The following is a 26,417-nucleotide window of genomic DNA, read 5'->3' as shown; positions in this document are numbered from 1 at the left end:
TTGGTCGTAAAATACTGAAGTAATGAGGATACATTGATAATATTAGTTGAGAATCACTATCAGTGCCGCAGTAATAGCAAAGCGTTGAAGCAACTTGCTTTTGATAATACTGTCATATTACAATAACGAAATTCTCAATGGTCCACGACGTACAGTATCATTAGTGCTAATTGTGAGTGTGATATTAGTTGCTAAAAGACATTTACAAGTAATAATTTTCATTGATTTAGTTTCTGCACATCCCAGTCCTTTGAATAATTGTTTTGACAAATAATAATAATTTCATCAATCCGTATATGAAGGCCTTATCCTCGTAAATATGGTCAATTTAGTACAATAGCTACCTCGCACCATGCTTCATTTAAATACTAAGAACGAGAAATTTGTGGAAATTCTGAAAGACAATACCTGGTAACAAAGCGAAGCAAATGAACTAAGGTTTTAAAAATCTTGTCTTTACTTCTCATTTGCTTCCATCATGAAATATTTTACGCCTTTGATTGCGTTATTATTTACGACCGTTGCAGTTCAAACTCAACTGTTTAAAAGTAAGTAAACTTATATTTACTTTAATATAAGTTCTTTCTTTTACTTTACAGAAACATTTTCATCACTAAAAGGTATTCTAAAATCATAATTAAACGTGTGAACACAGTATGGATATAGATCATTTTTTGTCGTTATATTATAGACTCGTTCACTTAAAAAGGTAATTGTGGTGTTATCATAAATACTTTTAATTGTTTTGACAATGTTATTGGTAGTGAAAACAAGGAAACCAAATCTGAAATCAAAGTCTAGTTTTGCAACCCCTGTATTTCCCTATTCTTCTGAAAGATAATTTCTACATTGGCGAAGTTGTATCGAATTGCACGGTTAGGTTTGTTATTAAAGTATTGAGAGTAAGTAAACCCAGGGCAAAACCTTATCTTCAATGTGTTTCTTCCTTTTTTAAAAGACCCATTCAGTTAAAACTGGACAGCAATAACAATTTTCTCATTTCATTGATAAAAGTATAAATAAATAATTTAATAACTTATTAATTTTCCCCAGTTACCATGGAATAATTAATTGTATTCCGTATTCCGTACAATTTAGGTATAGTTGCTAACGTATTATTTTAAAATTAATAATTATGTACCGGTAGTCCATTACCTTCTACTTGCAATAAAATTGTTAAATATTCAAATACTTTTATTAATATGTATTTAGTTTGAACAATTTCTTAAAGTTTCTTGTCACAATATTCTGAAGAAAGCTGTATTTGCATAATATAATTATGGAGTGAAGAGATACGGAGATAGGATATACTTTGATATTAACCAGGGAAATATTTTGTTTTAAAATTCATCCAGTTTTTCCTCTTCGAAGTAGATACAACGGATAGCCTATGATTTGCGTAAACGTAATGTTGTGCTATATAGTTTACGATTACATCCTCATAATGATACACCATCCATTTACTCGCAAAATTTTGAAGAAATATTTATATCCAGTTACTTAAATAAAAATACCAGAAGCCAGATATATCCTCAGGTTTACAGTGTTAAGTACATGAGACACACATTTAATATTAATGACTGTTGTTTTAAATTGATTATTATATGGCACAAATAGATTTTTTGTAAATGAACTAATGATTATGCAAATATATGATAGCAGCAAAATAATAAATTCAACTTGAATTTTGCCTTAGATGCGCATTTCTTAAATATTAAAATATATAAACTACCATATGGATAGAAAAATAGTTTAAACTATAAAGTATATTATCATTTCAGACGCTGTATAGCGTGTATTCCTACAACGAATGTAAAACAACTAATAACATCCGAAAGTGGTAGAAGACCTTCCCAACAAAAGCGAGAACAGTAAATGAAAAATTTCATTTTTATAAAGACTAAGTACATTATTTTCACATTTTCCGTGAACATGTCATATAATCTGTAAACATTTATCTAGATTTGCAGGTGTAAGTTTCTTTATGGAACAACCTTAAAAAAGTTATTTAAATCTTATGTCCAAATCTATATTTAAACTAATATTTCTGGATATAATAGAAACGAATGCTCTTCATTGCCTATTTACAAGATTAGAACATTTTTGTTGGAGTACATTTTAGTAAAATTCTTATAAGAAATTTTGAAAATTAAAATATATAAACATATTCCATTTTTTCGTTTCCTGTAAATTGTGTTGGGACAGTGAGGAGGAAGAAGAGCAGAGCAATGGGCAAATAACTGCACATGCTGTGAAGTTAACCGAAGAGGGGAGTTCCATGGTACATGTGGTAGTGTTAACATCTCTTGAAGTGAGGTGCAGAAGAGGAAGTGGATGAAGTGAACATTTCTCATCGTACACTTTTAATACAATTTTACAAATGCTCATGAAAACATCTCCATTCATCTACAACTACTTTACACGTCTTCATTTAATTTAGTTTCCACTTTTTCCAACTTTTACACCCTGACTACCTGGGTAACTGGCCCTCTTTTTCCCGTTGGAACTCCTTCATGATTTTGACTATTATTACACCCTACTGTGACTATATATTTCTTTGCCTGACTTTGACAGACTGTTATTCCTGTTCTTGAATTGGCACAATTACAATTTTTACTTTACTACATTTTTCTTACTATATATTACGGGCAATTCGACTCGAAAGTGGGTCAAAAAATGCAAATGGTGTCATCCACCATTTGTAAACTTCTTTACAAGTTTTAATCCAAGTAATTCAATTTTCGAATAAGTAATTCAAGTTACACACAATTATAGCATACTTGGTCAATAAGGCTGATGCACTTATTAATTAAAAATACCGTTAATGGTGAAGAACACAAGACAAAAGTTGGCTGAAGAGAAATATAGTGAGTTTCTTAAATTACTTACTGAAAGAAGATAAATGATTTAAATAATTACGTTGGGGTAAAGCTCAGTAATTATGTGCAATGTACTAGCAAACGCAGGTGGTTCGCAATTTTCTAATGATATTTTACAATAAAATACAGCAGTTCGGTGTAGTTGCTCTTCTTCTTGGCGTGGTACACCCTCTATGTCTTCCACCTTTTAATCCCAGCTTTGCTACAGAAAATCTTTGGCACTAATAAGATATTCTCTTTTTTCTATTTATATTTACATTTTCATTATTGTTAACGATGTTTGTAATCTGTTTGATTGTCAATGCTTGTGTATTCTAATGTCTTTACAAAACAGTTGGATGGAAATAGATGATACAAACTATTTACATTATAAATAATCACTTAATTCTGAGACATTCTAAACACCTTTTCTGGAAGAAAATAAATGATTAATATAGTAATTTATCCTTGATGTACATCCTTTTAACCGGTTCGTAGAATTATGGCGACTACTTAGAAAATACCTAATGTAAAATTTTCTTTTCGTCTTAAATCTGTAAGAAGAGGGGTAAATCTGATATTTAAATAACTATACACTACCATAATATTCAGTGAACGAAAAGAACACAATATCACTTGAATTGTATACAAACTTAAGTCTACTCAATTTTATATAAAAATTATACCAAATAACATACAATCTGATACAAAAGGATGAACAAATTCCTTTGTTCCTTAGCAAATTAAAATTACTTAAACAAACTGAGCTGTATCAGTTGCTAAATGCCAGTTTACTCACTACACTGGTAGGAACAGGCCAAACATTCACAAATTCCTCTAGTTCGTTGCTATGTTCATATTTGCTTCATTTCATTCCGAAGAAAAGATCCCTTTCACCGCTGATAACATCTGAATCGCTGATTTGAGAAACATCATATGTCATCCATATGCCGAAAAGGAGTTTACATGCAGCTTTAATTCTTGAAAGGAAGCTACAAAGTTGGGTTGTTATATGTCCGAAGTCACGCTAATAGTTCGTGCAATATCGAGCTGAAATAAGTGTCCATGAATTGAGAAACGTCACAAATCATTAACTAGGGTACTACTGACATTATTGACTATAACTTTCCTGAAATCAGAGATTCAATTGAATAGTGAACTGAACGGCGCTGCATCCTTGCAGAGCAGACAACATGGAGCTCGCTTCCACAACAGAAAGGTAGTGACTGGACTCTTTTCCCAAGAAAATGCAGGTTTTTGGATAATTTAACTCTTACTTAGAAAGGCACAAAAGGGGAAACAGGCTGTTTCGTTGTTTCATGGAGGAGTAACTGTGTGCAGATTATAGAAAATACTACGAACACAATTTTGACTACTAAAAATATGATTGTATGCTTTTCTTCTTATGTATAACTGCTATAGATTGAAACAAAATTGCTTCCTTTTGCTATATGGCTACCAATTCCTTTTTGTATAATTATTAAAGTGATGGAAAATTTTGAAGGTAGTATCTGCTTCACGTTACTGACTATAATGACAGATAAATTTTTAATGATAGATATGAGCATAGTTTACTTTTGGGGAGTTAAAATTGTTAGACGTTAATTATACAGTCTATTTACTTGTTGAAGAATTAATTGGGATATCAGCGGTGAGGAAGCAGTGCGTTCGTCCCTGCAATGCGAACTACTTGAATTTTTATCAGAACTTCTCGAAGAGTTCAAAGTGGTTCTGCGTCCTTTTCAAACCCTCCGAGTCAATCAATGAAATACATGCTTTCCTCCGCAAAAGTTGAGCTGTTTGGTCATATATATGGAGAGAGAGGCAGTGAAGAAATCGAATAAATTTTAATTTATTTATATTCTTTTATGAAGCATCGTTATTTGGAATGAGGACGATAAGAATAATTATGTCTAAAATGGTTGATTTTAGGTGTACTGTTGAAAGTGAATTTGTACTACTAAAAACTGACATAATTAATTGTGAATACAACAAATATCTGGAAACTTTGGTTGATGATTTGTAATTTTTTTTCAAATGAAAGTTCTGGGATTTTACTAAATCAAAGAAATTGCCAGAAAAGTTGAAGTGATACGGAGAAGAAAGTAACTTACGGGTTGGTGATAGGCTTCAAATTTAATTATCTGATCGGATCTGATACGATACATAGAATTGGTTTCAAAATGCCAGAAATGATAGTGTTATTGTATGCGGAAAAAGTAGAAGTAATGCATTCTTTTAAAAAATACGTTGGTCCAATATACATGTTTAGTGAGACTGTTTAAACTTGTGGCACAATGAAAGAGATAAATCATTTCTATAGAAACGCTTCAAGCAATAACTTTCACGTAATTGCCATAACTGAAACTTGCCTGACTAATAACCATACTGACAATACTGACAATAAACTGCTTTGCAACAATAAATTCCTGATTGTTAGATTGGTTAAAAGTTCAATTTCTCGGGATCTGGTTGTTTCTTTTCTGTTAGGAATAAGGAAGAACTTCAAAGTCCAACGACTATCTCATCAGATATAGTTTTAGATTCTTTCTTTAGGAAATTTAATATAAATAATAATTTGTCTGTAATTGTAGATCTTGTATATTTTCCACCTGAATGTAAGAGCACTGTATATTAACATTCTATAGTTTATTTCTGTAGTTTTCTTGATATTTGCCAAGTAGGTAGTGGGAATATACTCCACATAACCAGATTTTATTTTGATTGTCCTCTTGGTTCTTCTAAAGCAATCAATCAGAAGACTACGCGATCGATGAAACTTACCCAATCTTGACCATAATTGATATGGTGATGGATCATTAAGGGTTAGTTCACATATAAAATATTATTATGTAGGTCTTTCGTTTCTGAGTTATAAGCAATCAAAATTAGGTATGGAACTAGGAAAGGAAGTTATATATCGCTTGCTATCAATGAAACTATTTCGATCTTGACCAAATTTAGAATGGTGATAGACGTTAATGAACTCAGTTTGTATAAGAAACATTATGTATGTGGTTATGGTTATAGTTGATTCTCTAGTTATTGGCCATCAAATTTCAGTTTGTATTTATTAAAATGAAGAAAGTTCGCTGTCGATATCGCTATCGATAAATCCTATCCGATCTTGAACAAAGTTGGCATGGTACTTAGTACGTATTTGAGCTTAAAGTGAAATATTGTGCTGCACAAAGGTTTGGTCCCCGAGTTACTTTCCATCAAAGCTGGGGTTTCGACTTCGTGAAATTTACAAAGAAAACATCAAACGCGATCGATGGAGCTAACCCTATCTTGACCATATTCAGTATAGTGGTAGGCCTTAATAAGCCTAATAAGCATATGAAATATCATGTGTTGAGCTTTGGTTACTGTTATTTGTCATCAAATTTAGGGTTACTTTCATTTGAGTGAAATCTCCAAAATTTAATGGCGAATAAGTCAAGTACCATGATATTTTATAAGCTTATCAAGTTTGTTAAGGTCTATCTATATTGCAAACTTGGTTAAGTTAAGGTATTTCACTTACAAGTTACTGCTAATTAAATTTCGGAAGTACGTTATTTGAAGAGGTTCAATGTGTATTTGTGACAAAAGTTTACTAAAATTAATGAATGATTTGCTTCGCTATAGGGAAACACACTAGTGCTCTTAGTTCTACAAAAGCTTACGAAAAGTTTTTAACATACCTACGTATATCGTTTAAAATTAACTTGTTAGAACGTAGAGGATTATTTGTAAATTTGTTGAAGTTCAGTGCCCGTTTTCAGGACCATGATTATATGAGACGTAGAACTACGGTTTAAGGTGAAGCAGAATCACCAAAATGGATTCAATGCTTTCCTACCGGGATTCGAACCCATCTCATGGACTAAAGGCACACACGGTAGTAACTAGAACATCAGGAAGGGTTGGAAATTGACTAAGTTCTTGAAATATCAATTATATTGAATTAGAACATGAACTACATTATTAGTGTCTAAAGATGCTTGTTATCCATTCTATATAGCCTATTCACTTCCACTATGATAACAGAATAAAAATAAATCGAAATCTTTAAGTTTTACGTCTCACGGTTATGATGCCTAGGCTAAAGGAGACAGTGATGATGAGAAATAAGTGAAATGGTGGAATGAAGAAAGAAGGAGGAAACCGGAGAACTCGGAGAAAACCCACGCACACAGTGTTTGTCCACCAAAAAGCTCAGTTGGGAAAGAACCAAGAACCCATGCATCAGAAATGAAACTCTACCACTAAGACACCACGAACTTCCGCTATAATAAGAGAATTTGTATCAAATGTGCACATATTAAATCACATCAAATCTTTTACAAATACAATTATCGCAGTTTTATTAAGCAATTATGATCGACAATTAGGAAACTGTGGCTTGGAGTTCAAGAGTGACAAAACTGCTGATACTATCTATAAAATATTGAATGATATTTCTGGTAAGGATGCAACACGCTAGTAAATTAATTTAGAAATAAAATTTTAGTTCATACTTCAAATAATCAAACTTACAAAATGTATTGCTCAAGAAATTTGAGACAACGATTCGAGGATATTATCTATCAGTTAAATATTTTAGAGAAATATGTACTATATCCAAACGGGAGATTTCAAATTTTGTGACAGATATGTAAAAGTTCGCGGATCAGTATTTCTGAAAATTCAAAAATGAAGTCTAGAAGTAGATGTTGCTAATCCATTTACTCAACATGTTCTGATTGCTAATGCATTTACTCAACAATCTGAGTATGGTTTAGAGCATTTATTACATTATGTTATTTGTGATCTGCTTAATCAATTCATATTTAGTCATGTCGAAAAAGTTATAGATGCTATCGAAAGGTTTTGGTCTCAAACCTCTCAAGATCGTGACAAAATTTCAGCACAAATGATGGAGGCTTTGTCCTAACTACTTAAAAATAACCTGCCTGTAATATTTCGTACTTTATTAGCCAGTTCTTATTTTCCAACTACAAGAAAAGTAACCAATATTTGCCCAATTTCCAAAGCTAGCGGAAATGTACTGATATAAAAAGTATAATACCGATACTGATATATGTACGACTAATAATATAACCAATATACATATGCTGAAGCGGAAATATAGTGATATATAACGGTTTTAGTTCGCTACTGTTTCTGTTAAGACAGAGAGTTTGTGCATTGTACCCAAAGTTACAGTCTTCTTAGTGCAATTCGATTCAGAGACATTTTGTATACTTTGGTTTCCAAGTTCGCAAGCAATGGAAAGTAAGATGAAGAAAAAGCCCCATAGCAGACCAAGGCGGGAAAGTGTGAAACAAGGCTTATTTGGCACTCCAAGTGAAATAAGTGAAGTGCAGTTACCCACGTACGCTGACGTTATGCGACATTGTCATTGGTTTCGAAGTGTTTTGAGTGGTGACAAAAGTGTAACTAAATTACCAGTGACTGACATTTGTAAACTAGTTGGAGAAACAGTTGTACACATTTGGCGTAAAGCAAGCATCCCTGTGGTTTCATAAAAGAGAGTTTTTGACATGCTGAAAACATTTTATAATAAGTGTCGCACCAAGGAAAAACATTTCAGTCGACAAGGACAAGAAGCAACACTTCGTGAAGGTTTTGTTGCACACGCGGAAATGTCTCTTTTTGATATTGCGTCTTGCAAATGTAAAACCGCCGAAGATTGCAACTGTGGGAGGACACGCAAGATTCCAAAACGAGAATTCAAATTTCTTTTTGACCAGAGAACATCATGGAAAATGAGGATTGGTAACATTGACGCCGGAACAAGCAAATCTCTGTCAAAGATGTTTTCCCGTAAAGTGAGAGATTTAAGGGACAGACTACCAAGAAAGACGCTGGAAGTGTTGAAGCAAGTCCATCAACTAGTGGGATTAGGCATAGGCACAGTTCAAAGATACTGGCGTTGTCAGAGGAATCCAGTGAAGCTATTGAATCGGGAGGTACGTCAGGATCTGACTTCGATGCGCGTCCAAGAAGGAAACATAGCCTAAAGTCCAATTGTCTTCAAAATACAGCGGAGGCCGCGTTTAGAACTGGAGCTTCAGGCAGACAGGTTGCTTTAATCAAAATCTTGTTGTTGACAGATCTAAGATACGAAGAGGGAAATATAAACTGGGTGACAAGATCCAGAAAAAAAAGGCTCACCTAGTCCGGGCGATAACAAGTACCTACTTGGACGGAAAAAATGATGAAACTCTTGTGCAAGAAAAAATTAACGGCAAACTACGAAGACGAGAGATTACAGAAAAGCGTATTACAGTTCTATCGGAGCCCAGTTCAGAATACTTGGGCCATGCCACACCTAAGTCAAGCACTGGCAAGGATATTGCTGACTCTATATTGGAGCCTTTAGAGAAGAACCAGTACGACTGGCAGTTAAGTCTTGAGGCAGTCGGCAGCGATGGTGAAGCCACGAACACAGGATGGGAAAACGGCGTGTTAAATCAGATACAAAGATCCCTAGGAAAGGAACTGCAGCATCTTTGCCTTCTTCATACCAACGAGTTGCCATTTCGACATCTGGTTACCGAATTGGATAGTGGGACTACCAGACTCAACACTTTTTCCTGCCCCATCGGAAAGAAATTAAAGGATTGTGAACTTCACCGATCGTCTCCTTTACACTCATTCCCGTTGAATGGGTGTCTGAGATGGAAAAACCAGATGGTTTAAGCAGCGACCAGAATTATCTCTGAAATTTGTAAGGTTGTTCCTACAGGAATGTGTACTACCGATCTAGCAAACAGAAAACCAGGACCATTATTACGTTCACGATGACTTACATTGGTCTGTAGGATGCTTCGCCACTACATCAATACTGATCAACCTAATTCAAGTTTGAGTCTACTTTGCCAGTACATTGTTAAAGTATACGCTCCCGTCTGGTTTTCAATACGGCCAAATCCTTCGTGCGAAATGGGCGCCATGCATCTGTTTAGCATAGTTAAGCTATCACGTTTCCTGCGAGGAAATCTACAACACATAGTTCATTCTGTTCTACAAACAAACGGATACTACGCTCATCATGAAAACCTGCTGATAGCGATGACAACAGATGAAAATCCACATATTCGAACGTTAAGCTGGAGAAGGATAAAAAAACTACCGCAGTCAGAAGACTCCGAGATCAACCACCCACGTGACTTCATTGTTCCGAAATTAAACTTTACAGCTGAAAATTACTACGATTAATTGGCCTAAATGTCTAATAGAGCCACCAACCATACGAAACATAAATGATCAGCAGCTTGAAGAAAACATACTAACTTCAGTTACTCTAACAACAACATTCCCTTGCCATAGTCAACCTGTGAAACGCACAGTGAAACTGGTGTCCGAGGCAGCGTCGAAAAACTGCGACCAGAACGCAAGATATATCTACGTTAGAACCAAACTGAAGCCTAGAACAAGAATGTCCAGCTTGGAGACCAAGGAGAACTACGTAACATAAGGTCAAATGTCCACGTATGCCTACTGGGTGTGTTGGTGGGCGGAACTCGATGTGCAACCACCTCTCTGTGGTGAGTTCTGGGTTATTTGCGTACAGAGCAAAATAAGCGAAGAGTTGCAGAAAGAAAATCGTGTTATATCAAGGGCTATACCTATAATCGTCGTTAACGTGGCATTCCAAACAAAATCTGGACATTAATTCCAACAACTGAGCTAATATGGCTGTACTTTAACTCATAACCATTTTAAAATTATTTACTGGTATTGCTACAACTTTCTTTTAATAAAATAATTGTATTATAGCATCAGGTAACTCTTTAAACGACCACAAGTAGCTTTCTGTCATTGGTGTTGTGCGTATTGCCTAACTAAACACTTAAAAAACTTTAAGTCCGTTGGGGTAGGGTAAGTGGTTGTCCAATTTAAAAAAAAATCAGTATGGTCGGTGCCACTAATGGCACCTTTTCCGCACTAGCCGTCATCGAATTTCCAACAGAAGTGCAAAACGCTCCACTCTAATAACCAATCTTCTGTGCTAATAAGTCAAATCTCTCATTCGATAGTAATTTGAATCATATTGTGAATGATATGTACAGAAATATTGGACTTCCAATGACACTTCTATTGTGAACTGAAGAACCGTAATGAGTTTAAAGTATATAGACATCTTTCATCAATACGAAAATGTGATACATTTATACCTAATTATTCATCGCATCTATTGATAGAAGAAAAACTGTTTCTCTTTTGTGTTCTCTAGATAAGAAATGATACAGATTCACCATATTGTTATCCGAAGTCTTTTATCATGTTCCGAATAAAGAAATGCGCTCGTTGGTACTATCACTTCATGACCATCACAGCTTAGAAATATTATGTATATAAGCTACTATAAACATTCGCACTGTAAATAAAACTGTCTAAATAAGAAGTTTTACAATAATAGATAACTAATGCACATTTAAGCTATATGCAAACAAGTACTTGGAACATAATTTTACATAAAGAAGAAATATCTATGAATTGCAAGTACAAGTGTATACTACTGGACTCTTACAGTATACAACAAATTTCGAAAATATGTAGCGAACTACTGCCTTGGAATCTACAATTAGTGACACTTGGTAATTGGTTCATCGATGATAGTATTATGTTTACTGAAGTGATTGTATTGATTATATTTGCTAATGGTGATGGTATCGAAACAAACATTACTTTTATTTTGTTTCTTGCATTCAAATGTACACAGATTATCTCATATATATTAATAAACTAGTAATTGTGAATATTATAGAAGCAAGAGAAAGCTATTTTTTTAAATGAGTATGTTGAACACTTTACCCTTTACCAATTTCAATACCAAGCAACATGAGTAATTCTAGATCTTGAAAATCACCGTTTCCTTAAGGAACAAATTTTGGAACGTATTTACCTTGAGTAGGGAAAGGTAAGTTCACTTCCATACAATTTTCGGACTTACATCAAATGAGAGGCAATGATTCGTTAGAGTTTAGTGTCTCGTTTCAAAACGGAGGTTATGTAAGACACCACATACAAAATTTTAATAATCTATATTAATAAGTGTTTGCCAAATTCAAAGGCTTAACATACCGATTCTTTTACAGATATTTTAGGCACAAGTTTATTTTTTTTTTAATTTTTGGATTTTGCGGGTAGACTAATAGTACATTTTAAATTTAGTGTTTCTGTATTATCAAAACACACCGTGATAAATTGATATTTACGATATTTTCTGTAATTTTATTTTCAATTCAGGAAAGAAGTCATGTGTTGTCGGCTCCGATTACTGGAACGGATGCAATTATTGCCTATGTCTGCCCCCTGGGCAGAAAGCTTGTACCACTCTAAAGTGCGCTACAACTCCGAATGGTAAGTCATGTTTTTATAGACATTTTGGTACACATTGATCTTATAAAGTATATATAGAACGTTGACTTTCGCGATGTCTCCTCTAACAGTGATTTAATTAGGTTTGGTATATTACGTGAATTATTTAGTACAAAAAGACAAAAATAGTTATGAACAGTTTACCTGTGTTTTTATTGAAAGAGCAACCAATAACTACGTACGTTGGCTGGTCCTAATTATAACTTTTGAAGTTTTTTACTTGATCATATTGTTCGAAAAAATGTCTTTGCTCATAATGAACAATAAATAATAACACACACATATATATATAATAATATATAAAAAAGTGTGTGTGTGTGTGATTATTAAACGACTGGAAGTTATGGCAAAATAGATTCCAAACTTGTCACTTTATGTGGTTGAAATAAGCATATTCGTTTCACTTTTAAGATTTCTTCTTAGTAAGATAAAAAAAACGTTTCGTTGATCTCTAATAATACAAAGATCGTTAAAATTAATAACTAAATAATTATTATGGATGTAAATAGTGATTATTAAAAATAATCATTGCAAGTATCACTGATTTAATTCATGACTTCGGAATTATGAAAAAAGAAGACATCAACATTTTTAGAAAAATGGTACATAGCACATTATATTAGCAGTGTTTTCAGCAGAAGGAAAGCTCAACATGAACCAGCTTATGCGTCTTTGAAGAACAGACGTCTAACAAATGAGATAAGCCTATCTTGGCTCGCGGGAAAGTAGTCCTGCTATACAGCACATAGTTCACTTCTTGTTGCGTGAAATAACAAGAAGTTTTCTTTTTTTTCTAAATTTTCCACCGTAAGATTATGTCGCCTGTCTGTTAAGATCCATTTCAAACGCAAAAACCAAGTTTCAACATATGCCGATGTGAGAGAAGTATAAGGCATTCGACATCAATGGGATTCAAACCCTCATCAACCGTGCTCTCACCCTCTGAAACTTAAGAAATATTACTAATTTTCTGCAAGTCACGGTTCTCACTAACAAGACGGCCACATTTTTAGTTCAAAACTTCACCTTTTTCACCGGGAATATTGGACACATCTTTCACACTGTTCCAGATTTTGTTTTTCCAGGGAAGTGATTGACGTTGGTATCTGTAAGAAATTTGGAGGGAACAATGTGAGGCCCATTGTTCACAGATGTCTGTCCGAGTAACTCCTGAGCAATTCTAATGGAAGAAGCATCCTCTTCATCAAATGCATTGACAATTTCGTTGATTTTCCAAAATGCTCGTCATAACACTGACCCATCTGTTAGAAGCACGTCCGATCGAAATTCTTTTATGGAGTTAGCAATTTTGTCTTTCAACCTTTGGCATGTTGCAAGAGGAACAGTAGCTCACACAACAGCACCAAGTAACAAACAAGACTGAATTCCCTTACTTGAAAAAATCATTTGTTATCTCAGCATCTGCTACCTTTTATTTTTTTCAGGAATTTGTAGGACTTGGTTGGTCAATAATATAGTCATTCAGTTCCTATGTCGGGACTGAGAGAAACCTTAAATTCCTTATCTCACTGAGTGACAATGCATTCCATTCTATCAATTAGCAACGTGACATGTATTTTCGTAGTCAGTAAATTACAAATATGTCATTAATTTTTAAAATGGCATTTAGGCTATTAAAGGTATTTTTAAATAGAAAAATATGTCATTTATGACATTTTACCATTACTTCCGTTCTACAGTAATTGCGTAGTTCTATTATTGTGCGACTGGTGCAACGAATACAAACACCGTATTTTTTTATTTATGGACAGGATTTTAGTTTTTATTCACTTTTAAGAACTTACCTAATTTTCTTTTTCATATCTGCAGACCTTGTGTTTCGTTCACTGGAATCGCGGATTAGTGCTGCTTTCGTTCCAATTAAGCACATTGTAAAATACCAGAGAATTCTCTGCTTGCATTATGCAAGGTCTTTGACAATATCTGGAAAATGGAGATTTTTTTTTAGATTGTATGATCTGAGGGACATCCAATCTTGAAACCAGAGAAAACTACAACTACCACCAGCTATAGATCAATTGCTCGCACGAGTCGTGTTTGAAAGCTTTGAGAGAGCATGATGAAGAAATGTCTCGTATGGTGTTTTGAGTCATATTGTTCCGTAATGTGAATTTCGATATTCAAGTCTATTACAGGCATTCTTGGTCATGTCGATTATGAGTTAACAGATTCAAGAACCATTCTCCTGTCTTCAGAACTTTACTACTACTTTCTTAAACGTAGAGAAATACTATAACACAACTTGGCTTTACGATATAGTAGAACAGTTTAATGACTGAGGTATATATTGTCATACTGCAAAATTGATTATGATCTTTCTGGATGAACGTTATTTTAATTTGCTTTGGGTTCTAGTCACTCGAAACGATTTCTTTAGAAATATCTTTCCCTGAGGACAATGATTTGGTGTCACACTATAAACAGCGTTCTGTCTCAGATAGAGGCTTATGTCTGTGGTCTGTTGTTCATTGAAGATCTTGTTATATTGCTTCTCCAGATTCATTAGTGCTTTTGCTCGACATCTTCAGCTGGTATAAATCGTTGTGTTTTCTGATCGAATGAAACAGACTTGCCGTTTTTGGCCGGAAACCAGTGTGCACATTTTTGTCACCAACAAACTTGTGTTGTTAATGTGACGTGAGTAATGGTGACACTCGCTTCTCTTTTGTTGATAGTTACAAGTTCTTGGTGTATTTATCATCGACTAAGGTGAGTACCACACATTCGCATTGTCTTCAAGTTTTGAATTTATTTCTTTTCTTTCCTACAGTACCTGGACTGCTATTATAGTCTAATTTGATTTAAGTTATATAACGATTGCATTGCTTGTTCATCTGCTTCTTCTCTACTGAATTGAAGTGATATTGCTCATTACCTGGTTACCTGGGTAGTTACTGGTTCTTCCCGAACTCGTTCTCTTGCTAGCTTTAATGCTGAAGCAAATAAACGACCGTTAGTCTGTCGTCATTGGAGAGTTGTACGTATGCCTGCATTTAGTTTGTATCGTTTGTGTTCTGTTTCCACTCCTGAACTAACAGCAGTTCAGCTAGTTCTTAACCAATGGCTTCATTTATCGTTGTCTCATGTGGTTATCTACACCGATTCTCAAAGTATTACTTAAAACGTGCCGAATGTTTTCGCTAAACACTTTCTGCGTATTATTCTTGTGAAGTGTCAAAAGGTTGTGTGTTATTTTTTTGTGTTAGATACCGTGACATATCAGTATTTCAGAAAAAAAGCAGCATTCCGACACACCTGCTAATACACGGCTCTCCCTCCCATGCCTCGATGTTTGTCTATCGATAGTTGTTCTTGTGTATGACTCACTGTTACGAGAAATCGAACAACAGTAGATATGATTAGCAACTTAACGGCACATCACTTCATATAGTACATAATGTAATAATTAAAAAAAAAGTTTTGCAGGAGAATACAGAGTATCAATCGCATCTTATTGGCAACAAACGACATATAATTTGATGCCATAAATATATATTTCAGATGATTTTCTCGAAAATTACATCTTAGGTTCACCCTCAAGATGTCATGTTGTTCACCTCAATGTGATATGTTTTATCTTTAGACCATGTCATTGTAAAACTAAAATTACACTTTAAGAGCTGTCATAATTTTAGGAATATATCTCCTTACTTATGCTATAGTCTGTCGTTCTGCTGGCGTCATAATATATAGATTGATTAGTAAATACTTCGTGATCAGTTTCAGCTTAACTCGCTGCATGCTGTACATTCTTAGGTTTACAGAAATGAATTTTATTTTTATTTGTTTTCTAGAGAACTATGCATGAGGATTTACACTCACTCATATAATTTTGTTAACATGAAGAAAACATATTGAATGATATGTCTCTCATCATTAGCTTTTTTTGTCTTTAAAAACTAATAGTATTGTAGAATATTCAACATTTACTGTGAGATAGTTTCATGAATATGGGACTATTTTTCATTTTGAACGTACCAAATAGTCCGGAATCTTAAGCTTTATTTTGTTACCTTACATTTATTCGTTAGAAATCATTTTCTTTATTAGCATCACCTCGTGAATCTGAACCTTGAAATAAAATTACATCAACAGTAAAACTCAGAAATTAAAACATTTGGAGAAAAGTATACTGTAAACCATATAATCTTACAGAAAATTATAGTAAATAGTAATATATATGTTCAATTAATTTATTCTGAAAATGGTTCTAGTATATTGTTTTGAGTGCGCTTTGTTTACGTATTTATGTTTCCATATCTTTAAAATACATAATACACTGTATTGATTTGAAACTACACTTTACAAGTATTGAAAATTGGAATTTTAATTACGAATATTAAGACATAGCAATTATTGTGTTAATTTTTTTCCTAGTTTCTATTTTTGGAAAAGAACACAAACACCTGTGAAAATCGAATCAAAGTAACCAAATATTACCAGATGTTAAAGTGTGTAAATAAAAGACATATACCACTGCTAGTAAAGCTCAAGATCTTATATTTAACATAGTATTGTTTTAAAATATCCAGAACATAAATCTAATTATAAACAATCTGTTCTAGCGGAAGTATGAATTATTATTGGCAACGGACGACCTAGTTTATAGTGCCATGAAAGTTTGTGTTTTTGTTGAGTTTATCGGAAATCACGCAACAGTGATTAAGCTCGATGATCTATTAACTGATGCATGTCTTAATGTTGAACAATATTTTCGTTAAGTACAAAGTAAATTTAATGTGTTACTTATAATTTTGGGCAATATCTGATTAACCACAATACAATAAGTGGCGTGGTTTCCGTTCAGAGCCAATTTTTAGGATTACAAAATAATTTGATTTTATAAATTTTCTCAAGAGCTACACATGAGCTTTAAATAATGACATGTACAATTTTGTTTAGTTTAAGAAGTTTTCTCAATTGGCATATGGCTGACCTTTGAACAAATATTTACCTCATTAAACGCTAGAAATATAATATAATTTTGTCCAATGGATGTTCTTTCGCTGGCACGAGGATTGGAATATTGTGAATAGAAACAAGCCCAGGGCTGGATTAAGGGCGGCTTAGTGGGGCTATAACCCTGGGCCTCCAGATTAACAGGGGCCTCCACTCTGATCAATATCTCAACTTTCTATCTAAAAAGAGTAACAAAGATACAATTATCATTACAAAATAAAATATGATCAAAAATATAAAATATATTCCATTAATCTTCCTATAGTACTTTCACAGAGATGTATTAGGTGAAGTCAGCATGGGCCACATACTTTTTCTAGTCCCGGACCTTCACTTGGGTTAATCAATCCCTGAACAAGCCTCATTCTATTAAACCTATTTTGAACTTTAAAAGCAGTCACACACACAAGTTGGCGAGTTGAAATGATCGTTGCGAATTTGCGTATTGGAAAATCTCATTCCTCGCTTTCTTATTTAGTGCTTGCATACAGCATTTCTTATGGTAAAAACTGAATATTCAACGCATTCTTTTAAAATGTCCAGAATATTCAGATCTCAGAACATTTAACACTACCTAAGATTACTAACAGGTCTTGAAGAAGAACCCTCTTTTTTTGAATTGCTCTAGTATTTATTTGTGAAATTGAGCTGGTTAATGTTTTTTTGAGGTTTTTCATTGTCTTCTGCTTTGTTTAACTTTATTATTATTATTTATTTTCTTAAAATTATTTTCTTGACATAAGTTCCCTTCTTGCGTTTCACGATGTGTGTTAGATTTGACATAGGTTTTTCTTTTTATTAAATTTTTCCGTCGAACTTATTTTGTATCTATCTATCTATCTATCTATCTATCTATATATATATATATATATAAAAGAATATATAGATTGTTATGTTAAAATATGAAAAGCATATGCCGAGCATTAGACTTTTCATGACGAAGACATAGGTTCGCCAAAAAACAATCAATAAAGCACCAATGTTTATATAATTCCTGTAATATTTGTTACAAAACGATAACACTGAAGGTCCAGAGAGGAGTTTGCAGAGTCTAATTATCAAACCTTGGTATCCATTTATGTGTCTTTATCTAAAAATCGCCTCAAATAACATAAGATATTTTATACAAAATCTATTGACGTATTTTGCAGTGAATCATTATAGTCCGTCTAAACCCTGGTAGAAACAATAAAGAGGACCTCTCGACAATTCTTCGGGTATTTGTCTCGCTTGCAATGAGAGACTCTTACAACCCCTTTAAAAAGCTTGTAATTTTAATTGTATAGCAAATAGGTACTATCATAAGACTGTCTCAAAAGACCCATCGTCAAAGTCGTTGTAACGCATGAAGATACTAAAAGATTGACTCCATTAACAAACTCTGCCGAAATAGCCACTCTACATATAAATTGCAGAAAACAGATTTTAAAACTCACTTTTTCGAGAGTTATCGTGTAGAGTAATGGGTGACGTTACCTATCAAGGTGTTAAAAACTTATATTAATAAACTCAATAGAAGTTATGGTTACAGCTGTATAAATACAATTGAAAAATTCAATTTTACTCAACAGCTGTATGGAACATTGTGTGGAACACTGAGCATGCTCAATATGCCATATATGATTGTAATATTATTACGTCCGACAGCCCGAACTTCGATTGCCTTACACTATAACTTTTGAACAAAAGAATTATCTGCTGGAATTCTCGAATTCTGTTTTTGCAGTATATGACTATAGCTATTATCTATGCTGAGCTCGTTAACGGAGCCAATCCGGTATCATCTTCATGGTTAACAGTGACTTAAATAATAGGCCCTTGGAGACAATATTATAATAATACGAACGCTATGCAAAGTAAATGACAAATTTGTCGAAGAGATTGGATATCATTGCAAAAAACACAACATCCTCTAAGAAGTTTCGAGTGATCCTCTTTAATGTCCATACCAGGGTTTATTTGTATTAGAATGGACGTTCCCTCATTTTGCTTCTAATTACTCTCCGTACTTTCTCTAATGATGTTTTAACTTAGTAAACATTTTGGGAAATATGTATTTATAAAATGAGAGTCTGTTTAAAATGGTACATTCCAATGTTAAAAATGAATTATACCTACTTTCAATTCCATGTATGTCAAATCTAGAGGTTGCTACCTCAGAGGACAATAAGGTAAGATTACGAGTGTGGCATCTCTCCTGGACATACTGGGAGAAAAGCCATGGATTTAGAAGTGAGATGCTACATAGTAAGAAAGTAAGAAATATTTTAAATCCTTCTTTCATTTCAATTTAATTATCACAACTACGAGAATATGTTTTCTTATAAAAGAAAGTGAAAGAAAATTATTTATATAGCCTACTGCTGTAATAGAGAACTATAAAATAAAATTTGATAGTAATGGAACAACAAGAAAGGACAGCCTTCCCTAAAATTCACAAGATAAATTAGTGAATAACCCATACTTCATAATATAAGCCTAAAGAAATAAAACACAGTTATTCATAACTGTTACGTGGCAGTTGAATATCGTAGGAAAAGTTGTTACATGTTATTAGAAATCTAACTCATTTAGGTACTTGCGTATGCCTATAATTTCATGAAGAACTAAATTAGAGCTAGACAATTTGAGAAATTTGGAAAGCAGGCCTATTTTTCTCTTTGAATGCCTGTCTTTTATAATCGATACAAGAATCCGTTTATAAAGAATATAACTCGTTTAACCAACGTTTACAAGAAGTACATTAGATCCAGTCATCTCTTGCTTTTACATCTCACGTTTCAGCAGCCGCTTTATCTAAAAATGTAGTATGTTCAATGGTGTTAATCGAACTATATTTTTGTTTAATAGACTTAAAAATTTTTTGTGTACGTTTTCGCTTCATCACACTTCTTTCCTCTTTCTTTGAACTTTCATCCTGTTTTTTTTATATTTTTATTTCGTGTTTCAGCATTGGATCTGAACATGAAACCATTCCTACTTGAGATCTAGTAAAAGATTTTCTTTGTAGCAATTAGGGAATATGAGAGTTTTTTTTTTTAAATCTATTTGGTATTTTCCTCCATGCTGTTTGTGGTGTAAATATTATAGGATCTGGCATTAAAGACAAATGCACAATTACAAATTCATAGGATAAGGTTGTTCATTTTTAATTAGTGCTGAAGGGTTGTTTGGCTGCTTTGATTCTCACTGATCGTAACACATGTGATATTAAGAAATATTCTTCAAGAATTTAGTTTGAGTTCATGGTATAAATACATATTGACTCCAAGCCACTTGCATCATTCTTTAGGGTTGCTATTTTTTTTTTCATTACATAAAGTTGTCCTTTGTCTCATCTATATATTTTAAGTCCCTGATTTTTTAAAATTGCCATCCTCATAATTGCTTTGGACCGACTTTTTCTTTTAGAGTTTAAGAAAACATTTATCTAAGGGTTGTAATTAATGTTGTACATTTCTCGGGAGTTTTGAAGAGTGGAAAAGTTCCCGGGAAAAACGTTTTTGGGGGAAAATTGGTAAAAATAGTATATTCGTAATATAAAAGACAGTTTTTGCAATTTAGTTTGATTTTCTAATATAGACCGTTTTTAAATACTTGTATTATTGAATATACCATCGACATAATCGATTCGATTCCGAATATACTGAAAACTAAGTACGTAAACTAAAACAGGATAAGAAAAATTTGGAAAACAGAGGATTACTTTTCCAAACACAGATGAATTATTTCTCTGTTGTGTAAAACATGTAATTGTAATCTAAAATTTACAACACCATTCTAAATAGGAATTGATTTATTACATACGTATCTATTTACGAAAGAGTAAGAAACAAAAGTACTTCTATCTCCGCTTTTGAAATCATATAAATAGTAGTATAATCTCGAAAAGATGAACAACTTACAATAATGTAAATTTACAATAATGCACATAGGTTTGAAATGTAACTTAAATGAATATGTGAAAGGTGGTAACTTGACATACGTAAGCTACCTATAGTATTTCCAAAAGATTTCTCAAACTGATATTTAACAACTGACAGTAAAATAATGAAGTAACAACCAGCATACTGTGAACTATGTAAAGTAAAAGAAATATGTTAGTAAATATCACACGAAGTATCATACATTGCAGCTTTGGAAAATTCAAGATTGCTAATAAATCTCCAACTGACCAAAGTAGTATGTATAATCTTGAAATATTCATACTGCTTTGGTCAGTTGGAGGTTTATTAGCAAAGTAACATTGTATAGAATACGAATATGTACCAGCATGAACAGGTGCCCAATATGTCTTATCTGGACAATGGAATTACCCCACATCTTTGCCTAGCCATTTCTTTAGCTTATATCAATGCGAACACAATAAAACATTTCTTCATTGACATATTCAAAAACTTATTAACTATACAGGGTGCACGCAAAATGTCAAACACAGAGAACTACCCAGTAGAAATCAATTTTCCTTGTTACTTCCGAAAGCAAATTATTTCATACAATATTTGTCCTTGGTAAAACATACATATAGAGACAGTAGTATGCACGAGCTTTAACATACCGAAACTATAAAAACATGTGTTGTTTGTGTTCCATTGTTCTGCTCAATTTCTACTTGCTAATCGATATCCTCTTCACTAGTGGCATTAACTAAATCTTCTATTTCCATACTTTCTTTGCTTAGTAAAATTAAGTTAGATGTTATCGAAACAAGCTTCGATACTTTATCGTTACTTAATCTGTTAAGCAGAGATGTTTAAGTATTCCGAAAAGCAGACTAAATGAATGCTAAAGAGCAGTACTGCGATTTCAAAAACTGGTTGATTGCTCAACAAATCTTTCCACAAAACTAGGGGGACATAGGGTTAAAACTTTCCCACAGAGCCTGTTTAGAGCAGATGCTACTGCAAGCTTTGAACTCTGTAAAATTCGCAACATTTTTTCCAAAATCACTATTTTTGTTTCCCATTTCAGAAATAAACTCCATTCCAATAGCACACTACCATGGCCGGATCTACGGGGGGAGGGCGGAGAGCAATTCGGGGCATTTTCCCCGGGGCGCAACTGATTGAGAGCATGTAGGGGGCGCCATTTCGAGGCAATATTAACGCTGGCAAGTTTGGAAGGCTGTGCATCAAGTATGGACGATGATCGAATGGTTGGTGGAATGAAGAAAGTGGGAGGAAATCTGAGCTGGAAAATATTCTCGCAGTATTTGATGAAATTATAACCACTTTCTCTAATTCAGAAGTCAATCAGTTGCCAAGAACTTAATGAAACCAATCAAAGATCTCAAATATGTAATTAATTTACTATTTTAGGATTCAGTTTTGCATGAAATAAATTGAATTAACAAAGAAAAAATAAACAGTGTTTCTTTCAGAAAAATATGTTCCTTGGGGGCACACTCAGTATTCGGAGGGGCATATATTATTTTCACACGGTACTACTCTATTTATTACTATATTTATTATTATATTATATACGCATTAATTTGGTCTCCTCCGGGGGAGCAGTGCTCCCTAGAAACATGTCTGGAGAAACATTGAGAATAAAGAATTGAGTTTGCAAATGTCTCTTGATTTGTTATCTGATCTTTTGAACACAAGCTTCAGGTTCAGAATTATGGATTTGATAGATGGCTGTCGGAAGCGAAGGTTCCTGTTAATTTGACAGATGTGGAAGGTCAGAGAAAAGTGTATCTTTAAGAAGAAGAGAATGTCAGGAGAGGAGGAAGGAAGACTTTTTACTGAAGAGGATCGCCTTAGACACTCTTTCTCCAGAATTCTTGACCTCTTACGAGAGGGACTCTTCAGTAGAATGAACAGGCTCAAAAAAATAAGCAAGGACTTCAGCTTCCTCAGAGGAAGTACATTGTGTGAAATGTCTTCGGAGGACCTGAAAAAATCGTGTGCGGATCAGGCTTTGAAATATCAAGACAATTTGAATGATGTACAATTATGTGTAGAAATTGCAAGTCTTAATGAGCAGGTTGTTGTATTCTTGCCGGGCCTCAAGAGGTCCACCCCAAGGAACATACTCGACATGATTACCGAAAATGGACTTCAAAGTGTCTGTCCAAACGTCTCAGTGGCTCTTAGAATTTTTCTTAGAATTTTTCTTATCCTTTCATGCAGAGTGGCACCTTGTGAAAGAAGTTTCAGCGAACTAAAACTCATTAAAACACACTTATGTTCATCCATGGGACAGGAAAGGCTCTTAGATTTGGCAATATTAGTTAATGAAACAAGGTTGCTCAATCAACATCTTATGAAAACATTATTGAGGACTTTGCATAAAAGAAAGCCAAAAAACTATTTTTGTGAACGCGTTACAAAACGAGAAGGGAATTATATAGAATACGCTTTTAATAGATACTGTAAATAAAAGTGCTTGTTCTCTCTATTTATTGTTACATCTAAATGGATGTGAAATGTGTGTAACAATCTACCTTAAACTTACAGGTGAAGGTCCACACATATAGACACGCGAAAAGCAAGGGTAAAAGTGGATCTGAAAAGGTAGGGAGACGCATGACGTCACACTGTCCCCCTTGTTTATCTTTACCCATTGTATTTTTTTAGAAAGTGGGGGACGTCAGAGATATTTTAGGGAAGTGGGAGCACGACATCCCCCTCGTTCCCCCTCACTTTTGCCCCTGGAGAAAAGCCAATATATACATGAGAAACTCCAATATTGCATGTGAAAAGCCAATATCACTTGACACAAGTCAATATACATAATTATATACATACAGGTGGAAGGCCCGCACATAAAGTGAAGCAAAGTATACAACTAAAAAATCAAAATATACACACAGGAGGAATCATAAAGTAAGTAAATGAAGAATCTTCTACTGAGCCAACAGAAGAAGAGGAAGCTACAGGTTTTCAAGTTAAGGGTCCATATTTAAGGAAAAATGTTTCTAAATATAAAGGTAACCAAGAAAGTTCTGTGGCTTTTTAACCCACCACTTTTGAATATCGATATGTCATCTAAGACGTAGCTGGAAGATCAAAAATAGTCCCCATCAGCATCAATGACCTTCTGCCAACGTTCTGGAAGGCCATGGCTACCATTTGAAACGCCCCCTTCCGCCTAGCCCCGTCCAATCGAAACCAAATCAAGAGTTTGTAAAAAAAGTAAAATATAAAAAAAACTGTCAACCCGGGCTCAGATGACAAAGCCTGGCAGAGAGGGCTTGAGAGAGTGGGGCTGAGCCGTATCGCGAAACCACTTCGATGCACAGGCAAAAATCACAGATCCAATATTTCTCTTTCAAAAGGCAAAAAGGTAAACACATCAAACATAAACAAAGTAAACACCAGCACAATTTTTCAGTTTTGAAAAATTAACAATTTTATTGACAAACGAGGGAGATGTATATGTGCTAAAACGTTAGGATAGAATATATACACTGCATTCAAACATGAAATAAATAACTATCAAAACAACTATTTTCCTGTCAGTTAATAATCTGACTAATTTTCAATCAATTAATTTTAACTTCAGTTTCAATGTCAAATATTCTTTATAATCCAATTTGTCAATATATTTTTGAAAGAAGCAATAATTATCAGTTAATAATCCAATTAAATCTTGAATTTTTGCAAGTAACAAATCTCTTGTTCCTTTCTATCAACTCTATTACTCAAATCCAATCGCATTCGTGAAATCTTAATCAATGAAAATTTTATTGAATCAGTCTTCTAACAATATTTTAAAAACAATCTTTGATAAATTATAATTCAAAAATTGATCATTAATTATGTTCTTGTTCAAATTAGCAAATCGTAAACCCTATTAACAACTTCAGAGAAAAATCGAGAAATATTCGTATTCTGAGAAAAGTAATTAATTTCGTATCTGTATAAAAATATAGCAAAATAGCTGCAAAGAAAATATATAAATTAAATATTGGAAATACTGGATCCGGAAATGGTTCTAGTCTTAATCTGCGGTTTCCGTCAAAATCAAGAAAATGAATATCGCCACTTAAATAGGGAGGAGTCTTCCTACAAGTGAAATGCAAAGGTCCGCGAGTTTTATCCCTTTTGGAATCAAAACTACACACAACCGCACCAAATTCACACTGTTAACGTGATACAACTACTTTATAAATATAAATCAAAGTAGCCACTCACCTATTTTCAGATTGTTTAAATCTTTACCTAACAATAGTAATATAAATAGGAATATTAATGTATAATATATACAATTTTTCTCCTTGTACGCATCCATTCTTCGTTTTACGAGAACTCGAAAGGATGGTATGGTACAACCGCCGCTCCTTAGAATAAAAAAAAATCAACAAGAATTCTTTTACTGCAGGAAATCTATAACATAGAAAAAGAGACTATTAGCCAAACAAAATATATACAAATTTAATAAATAATTACATATATACAATTTTTTTAAAATCCAATAATATTAATTCAAATTCTCAATCTTTAATCTGAAATATATATATATCTATTAACAAATTAATATATATTCAGAAACTTCCTATTTACAGATAGATCTCTACATTCTATATATATATATACATTTACTATTTTTTGAAATTTCATGGTCATGAAATGTCATCTCAGAATAAATATCACACATAATATGAACAAAGTATATATAAAAGATATAAACGAGATTATTGAATAACAGGATAAATAAATGAGTAATAAATTTAACTTCACAATAAATTCCTTACTAAATATTTTCAAATTTCATATCTCTTCCAGTTTTTTTATTCATTCAAACGTCTAGATTCCCGATATACTTTAAATTCTGAAACATGACTTCTTCTAAACGAATTTAAATCATTACTTTCGTCCGAAACTAGGACAGTACTTGGTGTTAGGAACCGACGTACCACAAATGGACCAAGCCATTTATCACTCAGAGACTTATCAATTTTATCCTTTAAAGAGGATTTCACGTGAGCACGTATCAAGACTTTATCTCCGAGACCGAACGATACTTCTCTTTTTCTCTGAAACATTAACTTCTTTCTCTTATTCCACGATTTTTCCATGTTTCTCATGGCATTCAACCAGAGCTCATGGGTTGATTTACCCAATATATCTGACTCAGTGATGTCCCATCGATTCTCCAAAGGGGTGTTAGTAGGACGTCCGTAAAAGATTTCGATTGGAGCCATCTTTAAGCCAGAATGCTCGCTTATAGTAAGAGTATATTGTAAATCGGGAATAC

At 33.5% G+C, this 26,417-nt stretch overlaps 1 protein-coding gene across 1 annotated transcript in view; it reads left to right on the top strand.

Annotated features, from left to right (window-relative positions):
* Positions 1-411: 411 nt before the first annotated feature.
* The window catches only part of LOC145661613 (uncharacterized), an 87,915-nt gene continuing 61,909 nt past the window's right edge, over positions 412-26,417 (top strand). Inside the window, exons 1-2 of the mRNA XM_081726933.1 lie at positions 412-548; positions 12,102-12,215. Coding sequence (XP_081583059.1) covers positions 479-548; positions 12,102-12,215 — 184 coding nt within the window. The 5' untranslated portion in view covers positions 412-478. The remainder of the gene's footprint in view (positions 549-12,101; positions 12,216-26,417) is intronic.

Source organism: Thermobia domestica, chromosome 10, assembly GCF_964235325.1.
Source record: "Thermobia domestica chromosome 10, izTheDome1.hap1.1, whole genome shotgun sequence".
NCBI lineage: Eukaryota > Metazoa > Arthropoda > Insecta > Zygentoma > Lepismatidae > Thermobia > Thermobia domestica.
This window is presented reverse-complemented; position numbering and strand designations above follow the sequence as displayed.